Raw genomic sequence first — 17,938 nt, 5'->3', positions numbered from 1 at the left:
GCCTTTCTTTCATGGCTGCTGTTGCTCACTGATGATGCTGGGCGCAGAAGCACTGAGTATTTTACCAGGAACTATTTTACCTTTCAAACCTTCCATGTTTACACTAAAATAATGAAAGCACTAAATACTGTATCAAGTTTCCATAAGTAGCAGTTATCCTGGCAAACCTGATGTAATCCAGGTAGAGTCCATTCAGCGTCCATCCTGTCACTCGGTTTTCTGCCTTGGTGACAACATGTTACTCTGCTCAATAAACATCTAAAGGCTCCTGGCTGCAGAGAACCTGCACCAACATAGCCAGAGTAAAGTGTTGTCTCATGTTGTTTCACAGCCTCGATTAAAATACTACAAACACAACAGGGGAGGCTGCCGTCTCTCAGCCACTTACATGACACTGTGAAATTATCCCAACCGAAGCGCACAGTACAAGCCAAAAGTGTTGAGTCATGCACTTAATAACAGGACAGCAATGACTACACATTTTTCCAAGGTGCACTAATGTTCAGGTTTGACAACTATCAACAGCTACACAAACACAAGCTTGAAAACGTGCAACAACTGCTTACCAGAAAAATGTGCATTCTTGCAATCAAAATGTATAATTCCAGCATGATAAGAGTCCATCCTGAACCCAGAAAACCTCACAGTCATGTCGGGAAACAGTTAAATGAGAATCATTCATTGAGGAGTTCTAGTCATCTTCATGTGGAAGAAAGTGAGGATGCCTGGTGTGGGGACAAGGGGCTGTGACAAAGGTCTGCTTTACACAGTGGTGTTAGTGAGGCTTCCTTTATTGGTCAAGACAAGTTTACACAGCACTCACAGCTGAATGGAGACACCATAAGCCCAGATGTTCCAGACTGGGCCTCACTATGCTCACTGGATTCATGATCAGCCTTACAGCTTAAACTGTTACTTCTTCTTTGCATTATTGATCTTTTATCAAATCCAGCCAGTAGCCAACAAATGTTAGAGTTGAGATAAGCTGTATTGTATAAAATCACAGGAAACACTGTGCAGACAATCATTAAACTGCCTACAATTTGTTGGTTGTATTTTCATATTAATCAAATAAGACTGGGTTTCCATGACGATCCAAGATAATCTGGGTCAGGTTCCATCTCATCCAAAGCTCAACACATCTAATTAACAGTCTTAACTTTATCTTAACTTTAACTTTTACAGCAGGCTGTTCACTGTTGAAGCCTGCAGTCATGCTATTTATATTTAATTACTTTAGATTTTGTCAAACCAATCACTGAATAACCACAGACCTGTGATCATAAATGCAGCCACAACTCTGAGTTGTATCATTCCTAATACAGCTCGACTCTTCTTTCAACATTTAACGGCGTCAGCTGTGAGTGTGGGCTCTGACCTCTTATGTATAGAAACACCAAACACCGTTGGATTATTCTTTTGGATAATCCAACAACAGAAATGACAAAATTAAGCAATTTATTTTTTAATGAAGGTGTCTACTTTCATTAAACGGACTAAATGTTAACTGACTGTCCTGACACTGGAATAAAGCAGAGCTACTTTGTGTCAGATAAAGAAGAAAAACACATTTTCATTAATTCTCTGTGTTATTGTGGTAATGTCGACGTGCTATCGAGTAAGGATGAACTCATCTGTGTATCAGAGTTGTTGACTAGAAATATCAGACAGCGCAGCAATAACTTGTAGAATAATTTATCTATTTATGTGCTTGTAGCTAACGCCTGAAGGCCGAGGACATGCAGATTTAATAGGAGTTTTCTGGAAGGTTATATTTCCTCAGCATTGTGTTGGTGACAGGATAGATACACCCTCTGATGCCTGTTGTACTGCTTCAGCCTCCTTACCAAAAGTAGGTCTTCACGTGCTCTTGGATCAACACCCACGTCTCCCCAAAGTCGTCCGATTTCCACAGCTAGAAAGGCAGGAGAGGAGAGAGGGTGTAAGGAGAGAGCAGGAGGAGGAAGGGGGAGGAGGAGGAGGAGAAGAGGGGGGTGGTGCACTGTAAAAATGTAGGTCAAGCTCATTCCTTCGTTTTGGCTCCAGCACACATGTAAAGGAGAACACCGGAGAGACGTTTGCCACTGTTATGTTTGAACTCAGGAGAGCTATGATGCAAGGACATCACTTCCTGTCCCGGTTAGAATATCCTGCATGTGAATTTCTGAATCGAACAAGCGACGAGTACTTCATATCAAGCACACGTGCAAGAAACAGTCACGATTTCAGCCTTCGTTTTAGGATTTTAAAAATTCAGAGGAACAGTCGGTGAATGCTTTGGAAACACCAAAGCATTCACCGACTGTTCTCATAAAATACTCATAAACTGTGGTTACTCTGGCAGCAGCAGCCTAACTGAGTGTCCAAATACGTCCCAGCTTATTTACCTGGCACACACTTTTTTTACACGTTTCCACAGAGCTGTTAGACATTTGTAAGGAAGACATCGTCCTTCTGTTTGTATCAAAATATGTAGAATACTATCAATAACTGCAAGTATTCACATAAGGAATAATAAAATCCATCAAGTCCACATTGTGTGAATATTCAGTGCAGAAAGGCTTCATGAAATGTTTTCCTACACATGCACATGACTGGATCAAGATGAAGCTGAAGTCATTTGAATGCAAAGCTACAGTCATTTTATCAGGTCAAATTTCGGCTGTAACAGGGAGTCAAACTCACACTACAAATGCTTCATCATATCTACAAGCACCACTCAGTAAAAGGTGTCGCTGAGGCTTCATACTAAACAAAGTGCGTCATTCTTTTAAACACACAGCACTGTAAAGTCAGAGCATCGCTTTACCTGTTTGTTGGGATGGGAGCCGTCGTAGCCGAGCACCAGGTTGGCTCGTCTGCTGTGGAGCAGCAGGTCGGTGGGTTTGAAGGGGAGGGAGAAGCCCTGGACGTTCCTACAGAAGTCAAAGGCGTTCCAAAGGTAGTTGTTGGTAGAGTCCACAAACAGGTACTGAGGAGGCAGACAACAAACAGAAGCATTAAATAATAAATCTGACAAATCCTAGAAAAGTTTTCTTTGAGGGGAAACAAAGTTTAAGGTCTATCAGGCTGACTTTGCACAAACTCAGCTCCGCAGAAACGTTGGGAAACAAAATGCAATGACTGACAAGCTTAAGCCCGTGTTTACTTCACCATCGGGCGCCAAGGTTTAATCCTTAAAAAAGTATCAGTGAAGAAAACGAGTTTGCAACATAAAATCATGAAGAGCAGAGGACTCAAATGAATCAGCTGATGGAGCCTTTCCAGATGTGGAAGCTACCAGTTCCACAGCCACTGATTTTAAACTGAACACTGATAACACTCCTGATGGTCCCACCACGTTCACACAAGGATTCGTCGTTGCATGATGCAGGATGCGTCCCAGTTACTTCCTGACAGTTAATGCAGTGCTGCCTGAAGTCTGCCTCTTTGATACGCTCTTTTTAGACCTGATGTTACCGATCTGCTGACAGTTAACTTAATTAGTTTCACCATGTTACTGCAGCTGTTTCCTTTTAGTAACAGTTACTTTTCCAGCTTTTTGTTGCCTCTTTCCCAACTTCTTTTGGGAATGTGTTGCTGTATGAGCTCACATTTTTCTTAAAATTGTACTTTTTCTGTTCCGATATTTGGATATTTGCTGAGTTTTTCAGCTCTACTTGACAGAACAGTTCAGCTCCACCAAAAGACGACCAGTGACAAATCCACAGACACTGAGATATGTGCAGGAGGAGAAGCTGGATTAGTTTCCACAATTCCACCATTGGATCTTAAATTTCCCATAATGCAACCAAAAGCTTGATTTCATACCTGACAGTATACAGCTGACATCACAATGTGTGCTGTGTAGAATACATACAGGAAACTTTCCACTTGTCTCTCGTGTAAATACGGGTCAGTGGGACCAGACTCACCCTCCTGTTGTCTGCAGGGCTGTGGTAGAACTGCGAGATGACCTGCTTGCTGCCGTCCTTCATCTTAGCCCCCGAAAACTTGAACTTGTGTGAGACGGGTATGAAAGTGGTGCCGTGGTCATAGGACACGTAGACCTGAAGACAACAAGGGAGGTATGAATGCCTGCACCCGGCGGTCCCTGAGAAAAGGCCTGGATTATATTTTTTTTATCAAAAAATTCACTCGGCAAACTGCAAATTCTGCCATTTTAAAAACACTAATAATAATAATAATAATAATAATGATGATGGATTGCATTTATATAGCGCTTTTCAAGGAACCCAAAGCACTTTTTACAATTCCACTATTCATTCACTCTCACATTCATACACTGGTGGAGTCAAGCTAATCTGAAAGGTCTGCAGGTCTTAATGCTCAATTCTGATTTTTTGATCAAATCCGATTTTTTTGTCTGCTTCTTCACACTACAAATAAAATGTGACGCGCTCTAGTGTGAACCCTCAAAGCGGCCCACATGCACAAAAGCAGACGTCACACACAGCGCGCTCTGTTTAGACTATGGCTGGGTGATATGGCCTAAAATTCATATCACGGTATAATTTGAAGCATATGCAGTAACGATATATATCGCGATATTTTCTTTTCTTCTGTATAACGTATTTTACACACTATAACGCGCACTTAAAATCCTTTAATTTTCTCAAAAAATGACAACGTGCCTTATGTATGAATTCTGGTTGTGCTTAATGACCTCAAACAGATTTTATGTGCTACACGCCGCTCAAAAATCTGTCAAAAATGTTTTAGTACGACTTTGCTAAGCTACGAAGCCGCACCGCTTGATAGATTGTCGGAGCATTATGGCTGCCGTAGTCAGGAGCCTCGTGGAGTAATCTGGGTCCAAAACTCCGTCAACTTCAGGTCCCAAAGTAACAAACGAACACTGCAGCATCACTGAGAGTTAAAATCTGTCTAAATTCTTTAATCTTTAATAAAACGATCAGCAGTGCTGCTTTACCAGGTGTAACAATTAAGTTTAGCATCCAGGCATCCATGAAAACAGAATTTATTAAATTTAACACAGTTAGAGGAAGTTAGCGGTTAGCAGGAAGTTAGCTCACTAGTTTCCACCTAAGCATGATATAGCATGTTCTGACTGAGAGATTTCTGAAAAATTCAAACGTACAGCTCTGCTATCACTTCCAACATAGATGAAGACAGAAGCTAAACAGCAGTGATGTTTGTAGGGTTACTGAAGTTGGACTAGCTGGTAAACAATGATGTGCTACATGATTGCTAGCAAAACAGCTACGTTAGCATAACATTAGCACAGTGAAGTTGAAGGATGAACGCTAACTTTTTTCCACTCGATAAAAGTTAACGTGAAGGTTCCTGATGGTTAGGGACAAATGCAATCGCATAGCAGGATGCTGTAAACGGACCAAACTTCAGTCAGGAGAACAACTGAGATAATCCATCCACAATACGAGGTTAGTCATTAATATACTGCAACAACATGGGAATAGAGCAGCTGTGATAGAATTCAGCATTAAAGAATCAATGGTACAGAAGTGGAGGAAGCGCAGTTTTTGGCTTTCCTCATCTTCCAAAAGTGCTTCGTCTCTTCGCTGTCGCCGGCCATAATTTGCAGATGATGTTGTTTGCAGCCGCTGCGAGGCTTTCGACCAAAACAGGAGCAGCTTGATGACACCATCAACATGCGCTATCGTGGTAGAGCGGTATAGTAAAGATCTCTACCGTTGGCCAAATTTATATCGTTTCTACCGTAAACCGTTTATACCGCCCACCCCTAGTTTAGACCCAGACCAAACAGTATTGTTTGACTGATGGCCTTAATATAAAGACTTGTTTACGTTTCCCAATTTTGCTTTAAGTTATAAAGTTATTTTGTTATTTACATTTGGCCTAATAAGGATCCTTATTGCTGTTTTAGAGGAGCGCTGCTTCAAAGGATAGTTGCAGATTTCTGTCAGAATCTGCAGATTATACATTTACAAATAAAATGTTCACGTTTCTCCAACGTTGTCTTCCCAACAGTTTCACTGGATGGCCAGGAAGCGTTCGCGATGTCTTCTCCGGCGCTGATAATTGGCGTCTGTCTTGTGTCAGTGACGTAAAAGACGGATTTAATGCGACATGACCATCAAACAGCAGTCGCTTTCTAAAACATCAGATATGTATCGGATTCAGCACCACATACGAAAGTGACCCAGATCGGATTTGTGCCATTCACACTGTCATACCATGATCGGATATGAGTCGCACAGGGTCAAAAAAGTCGGATTTGATGCGCTTTCGCCTGCAGTGTGAACGTAACCTTGGTGATCCACAGTTTCAAGGAAGACAAATTTCTGCGCCTGCTGTGTGTTCGAGAGGATGAAGGGGTTGATTAATGACTGAATACTAGGGGTGCAACGATATTCGTATCGATATTGAACCGTTCGATACAGTGCTTTCGGTTCGGTACGCATATGTATCGAACAATACAACATTTGTAATTTATTTTATCAACTTTCCTTCTGACGATGCTGTCTGTGTGGAGCGCTCAGTGAATCTGCGTTCGACTACTCCGCCTAGGCTGCACTGTCGAGCGCAGATCCACTGAGCACTCAACACAGACAGCATAGTCAGAAGGAAGAGCGCAGGGCAAGTTAAGCTCTCCTTGCAACATGGCAAATTGAACCTCCCCCACCCTCATTCAGATCTGGCGTTTGGAACTATTTTGGTTTTCATGTGACGTATGACCCTGAAGGTAAGCGAGTCATGGACTAAAGTAAAACAGTATGTTGGATGTGCCATGCAATGCTCAATTACATGGGTGGGAACTAGCGTGTTAGCGCAGTTAGCTCGTTAACGTGTTGGCCGTCTAGCCCCACGCACAGGGCTATCAGGGGTAGCTCGTTAACGGAGATTTGCCGTGTTGTGGCGTTAAGGTCATTTTAACGAGGTTAACCTGAAAGCACTAGTGGGAACACAACGAATATGACTGCACATTTACGCCGACATCATCCTAGTGCAAAGACAAAAACAACAAGCATGCTACAAACTTTACCCGAGTCATTTAGACAGCCGTTAGCACAGGATTCTCCTTATGGGAACCTGATATGTTTAATATGCTGCTGAGAATATAGCCCAGAAGAAGCGGATAGTATAGCTTTTATTTTGGAAAGAGCCATTTCTCTGTAATAAACTCTCTTTTCCAAAGATGAGTGATTCCTCAATCAGATACAGGGCTCGCAATATCGCTAGCCCGACGTCCCGGGGCTAGCGATTTTTCCAGTCGGGCTACCAAAATCTATCTCTGCCCTGCCCGTCGGGCTATTGTAGGAAGGAAAAATATATGTCAATGCTTTTGCATTCTTTCGGAAATGTAGCTGGGTAATTATGTCATTGGCATCGGTGAGCCACTGTCAATATGTGACATATTGAAATCGCGTTTGAATTTGCGCTTGTTTTTTGCTTTCACTTTGCAATCGTGCGAACTGTGTATAGAGAGCGACAGCACTGATCTGTGAGTGATGATAATTTGTGCACCAATTCCTCTGACATCGTCTTATTAATCGTTAGCTTACTATGCAAACATGACAAGTGAAATCTCCCGCAGCTTAAACATGTGAGAGGTTGATCGCGCAGAGAATCGCTGAGCTTATGTGAGTGCGTGTGTAAAAGCAGCAGGATATATATTTCAGTTCTGCTGAGCCAAATAAGACAGGTCGGGGTGAAGAAGTGACAGCCAAAGAAAAGCTTACCACAAAACGGAGAAGTTATGACAAATCAGACTATAAGGCAAAAAGAAAGTGCAGCTTTATGGTTTCATGGACAAAAGAATTTCTGTGGCTGCAATATGACGAGCTAAATAACCAGGGCTGCACATAAGTGGTCCGCAGGTGCGCATTCGCTGTCAAAATAAAAAACACGCACAAGGGTTAGGGTTAAATTTAAAAACTGTACTTTTGAGTTAAAATCTATATTTATAATTTTAATAAATGACAAATTAAAAAGGCATGAACATTTTTTTTGTATCGAAAAAATATCGAACCGTGACACCAAAGTATCGAACCGAACCGTGAATTTTGTGTATCGTTGCACCCCTACTGAATACCTACAAAAAGATGTTACTTTATAGACACTTCGATGGTGAAAGATGGTAAAAGCAAACTAACTGTGGCATGGATGTCAGCCTTTTTCAGAGAAACAAGAAAACCAAAAATAAGAAAATATCTACCACATGTCCTTAAACACAACACCCTGTGCTTGTCGGTGTGTGAGATAGGCCATAATTAAAAAAATGTTCATTTTCATTTAAGGCTTTATGCCCCAAATAAAAACTCTGTGGCATCTATAAAGGACAAGTGTGACTGGTTGGCTGCAGAGCCTTTCAGTGTTTGTAAATGGTGACGTGTGACGAAGACGAACTGAATGCAGACTCGTAGCATCTCCTTGTAGAAAACTCAGCATACATGTGAAAGGAAGTCTAAAGGTGCGAAACTCTGTCTGCACTTTGCACACATGCCCCAGACACTTCAAAGCAAACGTGTTAAACTGATGTACGACCTTCAGTCACACGCAACTAAACTTGAATTCATGAAAGATGAGGGGACCAACGCCTCCGCTGTAACCACAACGTGAGCTTGTGTTTGGCCACAGCAAGAGGTCAAAGGTCCCATGTCCCATATGTAACACTACCATATTAAATCCCTGAGTTGATGGAGAGATGACAGAATCTGTCTTTTAACAGTCTGGTTGCCTCCATGCTGCCTGTGCACACACGCTAACGCTCCTAACATAATATCTACTGAAATAAGAGAGCTTTGCAGTTCATCGGTTTATCTTTATTAACTCTGACAGTGACTTTGAAGCCTGAATCATTTCAGCGTCTTCAGAAACCAGACTGTGTATTTGTGAGAGTCAGCTTTTCTGGATTTCAACAAAAAGACGTTTATTTGGATTGTGTGTGTTTCCTTTCACTTTCACCAGAACACAAGTGGAACTGCAGTGACATAAAAACAAGCTGAATTCAAAACACGACCTCACGTATGCATTTCGAGCAATTTCAGAGAATAATGGAAATTACAGTTTTTTACAGACGCTAGGACACATGTCTCAATACTTAGGTCACATTTGCAAAACTCCTCACACAGTGAGCACAACAGAAGTCTATGTGGGCTAAACTGAGGACCAGTTATCATTGTTTTGGCACAAAATGCATTCAATGACTACATCTCTCAAATTTCATGAATTATCTTCTCACTCAGACACAACAACTGCCAAAAATCTTTGTACGTACAGGACATTTTGCATGTGCTTACATACTGTTTTCAAAACTGTTAAACTCATGGCCAAAACAATAACACAATGCAAGACTTGAAAAGACAGCAAAATCCAACAGCAATATTTTATTGAAACATATTTTAAATCTAAAGATGCAGTTTAACCAGCCACAGCTTATTCTCATTGTAGATGAACATCTACACAGGTGTTACTCCTTCAATTGTTCAACTCCTTCAATTCTGGCAGCCAGAAGATTCTTTCCTAGGTGTGTTGCCCTAGATGACATAAGATGTGATGTGGATGAGAACCTGTGGCCAAATGGAGGAGACCGAGTAGATTAGCATTACTATTGTATGTGTATCAGTGGATGGTGTGTATACAAATTCTTGTATTTTGGGATTACTTAGTGCAAAAAAATAAAAAAATACATAAACAAATATTAACGAATTCTGCATGATGTCTGATTCATTCCAGTAACATATATTGAAATTATAAACAGAGATGTGTCCTTGTTTTACACAAGAAAACACTGTGTAATGCTACATGTTGTTAGTGTTTTTAGGTCATTGTTTTGTGGGTGACAAAGTGTGTTTGTCGGCTGTCAACCTTTGCTAGTGTTCTGGAAGAATGAGTTTATTTGAGACCTGAATGAAGTGTTTTGGTAGTTGTAGTGCATTTTGAATGTGAAATGAACTGCTTTGCCAAGCTGAAGGTCAGTTAGGAGGATTGTGTGAAGAGTTTTGCAAAAGTGACCTAAGTATTGAGAAATGTGTCCTAGTGGCTGTAAAAAACTGTAAACACATTTTTAATAAATAACAGCCAATAATCTATAAAGCTGTGCTACCAGAATCAGAATCAGAATCAGAATAAAGTATTCTGATTCTGATTCTGATTCTGATTTACAATTTTGGCTTTAGACACTTTGCAATCACTGGGGAAAAAATCCTTTTGAGACTATTTTTTAAAACTATTATTTATATTTCGCTCTGGCTCTGACAGCACACGGACACAAATACTCGTAACCACAGTAATGTCTGGTCAGTGGCCATTACCCTCACACAGCTGTGCTTGGTAAGTAGTGAGCGTGGAGGAAATATTCAATGCTGAGGTCCTAACTGTCTATCAGCAGTTTAGCTAGCTTAGACTGCAGGTCAGCATGAAGGTGTTTGAGTAATAACTGCATCGGTCGTTATTCCAACCAGCTATTTAAGGTTGATGGTTCTGCCCAACATGGTCACTGTTAAGGACTGGCATGATGAGATAAATCTTTCTGAGGAATACAGAACAACATCCATCCCATAATGAGACAAAACAAACTTCCCAATCGAAGGAAAAGCAGTATTCCCCTCAGCTCTCCGTCTGAAAGTGCTCAGTCATCCCAGGAAGTGGAAACAGAAGCGGCGTGCTGTTTAATGGCTGTGTTTGAGGCTTTCAGTTTCTTTTCTGTGTGTGTGTGTGTGTGTGTGTGTGTGTGTGTGTGTGTGTGTGTGTGTGTGTGTGTGTGTGTGTGTGTGTTGAGGTAGCAGATGGGACCGATTAATGTGTAGCTCAACACTTGTACCATCATGAGAAACATGTTAAACAAGTGTGAACACAAACCTTCTGCTACGCTGCTAATTTACACAGACAGTTTACAGACTGGGATTTAACTGGAAAACCAGGCCTGAGACTAACCTGAACACTGTATGAGCCTACTGGAAATAATCCTGGGCCTTCTGGTTTTAGTATTCCCAGGTTTCCTACCCTACATGTTACATGCATGGATGTTTTCAGGCGTACTCACCGAGCTGGTTTTGGACCCAGTGGTTCCTGCACTGTCTCGAGCCAAGGCTACAATGACATTACTCTTCTCTCCTGCCCAGTGGACGACCATCTGGTTGTGAGAGTCATTCAGGTTGGCCTGCAGAAAAAAAAGTGAACATAAGGTGCAAGGAAACCTTTCCAATCTGAAATTTAAATGGGCTGAAATATCCAGCGATGACACGGACACAGAGCTGTGACGGTACTGAAGGTCGGTTTGGAGGCTTTTTCTCTTTAATAAGTAAAATAATCATTTAAAAATTTACTGAAGTTCTCTTTGTCTGATATTAAAATTTCTTTGAATATTAGAAACAAAAAAAATGCTTAAGGCCCCATAAAGGCTCGGGAAAGCTGTAGTCTTACTTTAGGGTACCCATTTGCATAGGCTGGTGAGAACACCATTGTTTTTATCCCTGTGGACACGTGACACTCAAGGAGACGGATGAGTTTAACACAGTATCCTGATCTGCTGACAGTCACAAAGATGGATGCAGACATTTCTGCAGGCCAGCATATGGTTTGAATCTGAGGCGCTGAATCAAAGCCAGGCACAAACTCACGTCTCTGACTCCTCACACCGACTTTCTGTCTTCGGCGGCTGGACTGTCAAACGATGCAAAAAGATAAGGATCAACGGAGCTCACAGATCTGAAGCCGCTTCCCAGTTTTATGACAACTCGGTAAGGAATTCAAACAAACCAGGCCGTGACCTGAGATAACCCCAGGCTGTTGAGCCCGCGTCTGTCAGAACATTTCCAAAAATGAGACAAATCACATTTAATCTGTGAATCCAGATACGCTGTGCACAATCTGAATGATTTATTTAGCAACAACATCAAAGTAGCACAAGTCAATATTTCATGGGAAAAACTGGCCCATGTGTCATTTAACGGGAGTCACCGGGCTGATAGTCTCCGTTTGTTTATATGTATTTATTTGTATTTAACAAAGAGTCAGTTTCCAAAAATGTATTTTGGCCACTCCTGACATTGATCTGCATCTCTAGCAGTCATCATCAGCACACCAGCTGTTCTGCTGTTCAACTGACAGCAGAGCAAACTGCAGCTGCAGATGAAAAGGACACAAGAGAAGCAACAGGGGGGAAGCCCCGCCCCGGAGCAACACGCAACCACAAAGCAGATTCAGATTCCACCAGTTTAACCAGTCTAGCTTCCACTGGGTGTTTTGGGAGGTTTTTGCAATTGTTTCTTTTAATAACCTCGTAGCAGGACGACGGTCTGTCGTCGTGTCTGCTGCCACCGTGTTTGAAGAAGGAACAAAGTTTTTGTCTGTGGTCACACAGGTGCAGGACCACCGTCCTAAGGACAGTCAGTCCAGAGGTGCACGTCACAACCTTCAGGACACGCCTGAAGTTCTGCTCTGCGAGTCAGTGTCAGGACAGTGAAGCTACTCGTGATTTTTCATCCTCTCTGTCCGTGGATCTCAAAGTAAGGCGCTTTGGGCTTGAGCACAACCATCCATCACAATCTGTGGACAGCAGGACGGTGTATGTGGAAGCACGTTTAAAATCAAGTGCAGAGGGCCTGTTCGTGGTGCTGAAAGGACACCCAGCGAGACGGCGTGTCTGAACGGTTTCTTGGAAGACGTTGCGGCAGCGTGGCACAGAGGACGGAGCTGCAGCACAGAGCAAAGCACGCTTTTCTTTTACTCCGTAAACATCTGGCTGATCGTGCTCCAGCAGTGCGTCTGCACAGGACCGACCAATAACTTGCTTTAACACAAACTCCATCTCCTTCGGTGCACCTCACGTGGCGCCTGGATCAATGATAAAAAAACCAGGCGATTTCATCTCTTTCTTTGTCGCTGGCTCTCTCTGCTTTCCTCTTCTCATCTTTTATTGATAATGTTAAGAAGGGCCCGGCTGCCTGAAGGGCTCCTTTTTGCTTCAAAGGCCTTTCCCTGCATTTTTCTAGCAGTTCTCAGTGAGGAGCAAACAACAAGTATCGCTGTCAGCTGTGATCAGACACAACCCTCCACCCAGTCTGCTGCCACCGCCGTAACAACGGTGAGGACGACGATGCCAAAAAGGTAAAATTATGACTGCACAAAGGACTCGGGCCTAATGAGATATTCAGCCTGAGACTTTTCAGCAGTAAAGAGCGACTGCTGGCAGTGCAGCCCGCACTGCCACGCCTCACGTGCTGTTAATATTCGCACGTTTGTGCCAGTGTTGGACGGCATTCTGCCAAACGCAGCGATGCTAATATCTCCACCTACAGCGGTCTAAAAAATCTATAGAGTGCTGCAGCAACAAGGCTCGCTGTGCAGTTAAGGGGGCGGCCTCGAAAGGCAGGATGTACGAGGATAGATTTGTTCTTTAGCATAATTTAACCAGAAAACACCAGAACAGATGTCCTGGAGAGCTAGACTGTCTGTCGCCAGCAAGACACAAATGTAACCTTTTCCTGATGTAAGGTCCAACAAAGGGACAACTATGAGGCGCTGCGGCACAGTCAACTTCACTGAGACCCGCTTTAGTCATCTCCTCCTCCTCTCCGTCTTCTTCAGCGTGCCTCCCTCAGGTAAAAGTCTGGGCCGTGTCTGGAGCCGAGGTGTTGCAGCGATAAATCTCTGTATTTTTGGCATCGCTGGTCCCTGTGAGGGGGTGAAGGGGCTCTCGGGACGGACACATGAATCCAGAGAGCAGCGATGAGTCCAGAGATAAATATTGTCTGTCAGGTTGCAGCAAATTGCAGGAAGACCTTCAGCAGTACGGGTGGTCCCGCCATGGGTGATTACTGCTGTGCAGCTCCACTGCACATGTCGCACGCACCACAACGACAACAACATGTGTACCGTATACACCACAAACGATTATTTTGTAGGGGTGCAACGATACACAAAATTCACGGTTCGGTTCAGTTCGATACTTTGGTGTCACGGTTCGATATTTTTTCGATACAAAAAAAAATGTTCATGCCTTTTTAATTGGTCATTTATTAAATTTTCACGGCACATTCCACACCACATCTCTGTGCGTTCATCATTTGTTTGAAGCCAGCTCACCTCCTGCAACTACTTTTCCGAGAATACGCGCTTCTTTTGTGGTTCGGACTCCTGACATTTCTTTGGAGGTGGAGGAACCTCACAGTAATTGCTTAAAGGAGCTTCTTCGACATCTTTAAGAGTTTTAAACAAATGTCTGTCCTCCTCCTGAAAATCTTTTGTACGCAAACACGCGTTGCAACTTCTTATCTTGTGCGCGTTTTTTATTTTGACAGCGAATGCGCACCTGCGGACCACTTATGTGCAGCCCTGGTTATTTAGCTCGTCATATTGCAGCCACAGAAATTCTTTTGTCCATGAAACCATAAAGCTGCACTTTCTTTTTGCCTTATAGTCTGATTTGTCATAACTTTTGCATTTTGTGGTAAGCTTTTCTTTGGCTGTCACTTCTTCACCCTGACCTGTCTTATTTGGCTCAGCAGAACTGAAATATATATCCTGCTGCTTTTACACACGCACTCACATAAGCTCAGCGATTCTCTGCGCGATCAACCTCTCACATGTTTAAGCTGCAGGAGATTTCACTTGTCATGTTTGCATAGTAAGCTAACGATTAATAAGACGATGTCAGAGGAATTGGTGCACAAATTATCATCACTCACAGATCAGTGCTGTTGCTCTCTATACACAGTTCGCACGATTGCAAAGTGAAAGCAAAAAACAAGCGCAAATTCAAACGCAATTACAATATGTCACATATTGACAGTGGCTCACCGATGCCAATGACATAATTACCCAGCTACATTTCCGAAAGAATGCAAAAGCATTGACATATATTTTTCCTTCCTACAATAGCCCGACAGGCAGGGAAGAGATAGATTTTGGTAGCCCGACTGGAAAAATTTTGCGAGCCCTGTATCTGATGGAGAAATCCCTCATCTTTGGAAAAGAGAGTTTATTACAGAGAAATGTCTCTTTCAAAATAAAAGCTATACTATCCACTTCTTCTGGGCTATATTCTCAGCAGCACATTAAACATATCAGGTCCCCATAAGGAGAATCCTGTGCTAACGGCTGTCTAAATGACTCGGGTAAAGTTTGTAGCATGCATGCTTGTTGTTTTTGTCTGCTTCCACTTGTCTTTGCACGAGGATGCTGTTGGAGTAAATGTGCAGTCATATTCGTTGTGTTCCCACTAGTGCTGTCAGCGTAAATCTCGTTGAAATGACGTTAACGCCACAACACGGCAAATCTCCGTTAACGAGCTACCCCTGATCGCCCCGTGCATGGGGCTAGACAGCCAACACGTTAACGAGCTAACTGCGCTAACACACTAGCTCCCACCCATGTAATTGAGCATTGCGTGGCACATCCAACATACTGTTTTACTTTAGTCCATGACGCGCTTACCTTCAGGGTCATACGTCACATGAAAACCAAAATAGTTCCAAACGCCAGATCTGAATGAGGGTGGGGGAGGTTCAATTTGCCATGTTGCAACGAGCCTAAGTTCTGTCTCGCTAGCTTGCCCTGCGCTCAGTGAATCTGAGTTCGACTACTCCGCCTAGGCTGCACTGTCGAGTGCAGATCCACTGAGCGCTCAACACAGACAGCATCGTCAGAAGGAAAGTTGATCAAATAAATTTAAAATTTTGTATTGTTCGATACATATGCGCACCGAACCGAAAGCACTGTATCGAACGGTTCAATATCGATACGAGTATCGTTGCACCCCTAATATTTTGATAGTCGACTAGTCAGATCATCATCCATTGGACGTACAGCTTATTGCACCAGCAGCATCTGCTCCTATATAACTATCATTAGCTTACAGCTTGAAGTGTTTAAGGTATGTGCTAACTAAAAGTAAAGACAAGATGATAGTTTATTGAATTTTAATGAAATTTGCAGATTGTTTCGGTGAAGTTTAATAAACTCCTTGCTATCTAAAATATAACAGGACATCGGAGTAAATTCTGGAGCATCTCACACTTCTGATAATCAGCTGTCTGCTTGATGTTTATTCAGCTGTGTAAAAACTATAACTTTAATCTCAGCCAAACCGATTTACTCAGCAACAAATAAAATACTACAAAAAGCCAAACAACAACATTTTTAAGTTATCTAAGTGACTTATGTATGTTTAACCTGAGTAGCGAAAGACGGGGGTGGGTTTGAAAACGATTTGCCGGGAGTCCGGTGTTTTCACGGCTCTAGTGAGCCTAGCCCTGAAAATATGTTAAACGAAAAAAAAAAAAAGAAAAAAAAGAAAAAAAAGAAAATATGTTAAACGTTTATTTTGTGACCCAGAAAGAATAATAAGAGTAATATTAAAACTAACTAGCTGCCACCATTGTTGGAAACTGAACTGGGCCGCGCTATGAATTCTGGGACAGAGCTTCTTCTTCTTCTTCTTCGGGGTTTAACGGCAGCTGGCATCCTTGTACATGCAGTGCTGCCATCTTCTGTTTCAGTCCGTTATTACACTCTTAAATCCTGCTACTTATTCCTGCGTCTTTTGTGATCTTACAAAGCTTCAAACGACGCGTCGACTATTAAATCAGTCGTCGACGATTTTGATAGTCGACGTAATCGTGTCGAGTCGACTAATCGTGGCAGCCCTAACTCCCAGCAACACAGCATATTTGTTCCAAGCTCCATGAAGTGGTGGTGAACCCCTGCAGAGATCAGGCTTTGTGGTTCAGGCTCAGCTGACCGTAACACGACCCGTCACGCATGCTTCCTGTTGCTGATAGATCAGGGTTTCAACAGGCATATTTGAGGGTTCCCAGAAACTCACAGTAAAATGTTTTATAGTGCTTTTTAAGACACGCCGATCCCTCCGCAGAGCCCCCCACTGCCATTTCACCGCATGTACAGCCGCATTGTTTACCTCCAGCTGAGACGGTGGAGATCCCCGTTGATCTGACTCTGCGACAGGAAGTCCAACAATTTACACCAGGCTACAAAAATGTTGTGGAGCTGCCAGCCGGCTGATTACAGGTGAGCGGGCTGCAGTCTCGAGAGAACTTCATGCAAGCTTTAAAAACTCTTATGGCTTCAGTGCTGACACTTAAGCACTTTTTACACAACAAGAACATTGCTAATTGGGCAGCTCCGTTTCCCACGGTTACACAAAATAAAAGCCTGGCTTTTAATCTGACCCATGTCAGTTTTCGGGGTTAGCGGTAAGAGTCGTCATAACTGTTGCAGGTCACTCTGTAGCTCTGCTGACTGTGGGGGCGCACAGATTTACTCCCCCAGCTTTCTGCAACACTAATGAAGAGGATTTATATTCAGTACTAGAGCAGGGCGATATGGCCAAAAATATTTATCACGATATATATTTGAAAATTTGCGATAACGATATAACCGACGATATAATTGATGCGAGACAAAATACAACTCCACAACATTACTAGCGCAAAAAGACAACCTTCCATTTATTTTCACTTAAACAAGCTGGTTTTTATGTACATTAAAGCTTTATAAAAATGTAACAGTGCAAATGCAAATTCCTTGCTGAAAGTTTAACCAAAAGGCATTTCCAGTAGAAATGGGCTGACATATCCTGAGCATAACCATGTATAATATCCACTGAAGTTAAAAAGAGGTGCTTTGCAACATTAAACTGCAGTGTGCAGTACGCATTTTTCGGACCATAAGGTGCACGGGATTATAAGGCACATTAAGCGAAACAAAGCAGTCAGATAAATCAAACTTTATTAAACTCATTCTTCTTGATTCCTCCACTTCTGTACCATTGATTCATTAATGTTGAATTCTCTGGCAGCTGCTCTATTCCCATGTTGTTGCAGTATATTAAATGACTAACCTCGTATTGTGGATGGATTATCTCAGTTGTTCTCCTGACTGAAGTTTGGTCCGTTTACAGCATCCTGCCATGCGATTGCATTTGTCTCTAACCATGAAGAACCTTCACGTTAACTTTTATAAGTGGAAA

At 42.5% G+C, this 17,938-nt stretch overlaps 1 protein-coding gene across 2 annotated transcripts in view; it reads right to left on the bottom strand.

Moving 5' to 3' along the window:
• The window catches only part of sorl1 (sortilin-related receptor, L(DLR class) A repeats containing), a 92,660-nt gene that overhangs the window by 58,117 nt on the left and 16,605 nt on the right, over positions 1-17,938 (bottom strand). For both annotated transcript variants that reach the window (XM_085370282.1, XM_085370283.1), the window contains exons 2-5: positions 10,991-11,107; positions 3,915-4,049; positions 2,810-2,971; positions 1,848-1,915 (exon numbers count right to left, since the gene is read on the bottom strand). In XM_085370282.1, coding sequence (XP_085226408.1) covers positions 1,848-1,915; positions 2,810-2,971; positions 3,915-4,049; positions 10,991-11,107 — 482 coding nt within the window. The remainder of the gene's footprint in view (positions 1-1,847; positions 1,916-2,809; positions 2,972-3,914; positions 4,050-10,990; positions 11,108-17,938) is intronic.

The sequence above is a fragment of the Diplotaxodon limnothrissa genome, linkage group LG14, assembly GCF_057381915.1.
Source record: "Diplotaxodon limnothrissa isolate DT_005_m linkage group LG14, D_limnothrissa_male_GT1.1, whole genome shotgun sequence".
NCBI lineage: Eukaryota > Metazoa > Chordata > Actinopteri > Cichliformes > Cichlidae > Diplotaxodon > Diplotaxodon limnothrissa.
This window is presented reverse-complemented; position numbering and strand designations above follow the sequence as displayed.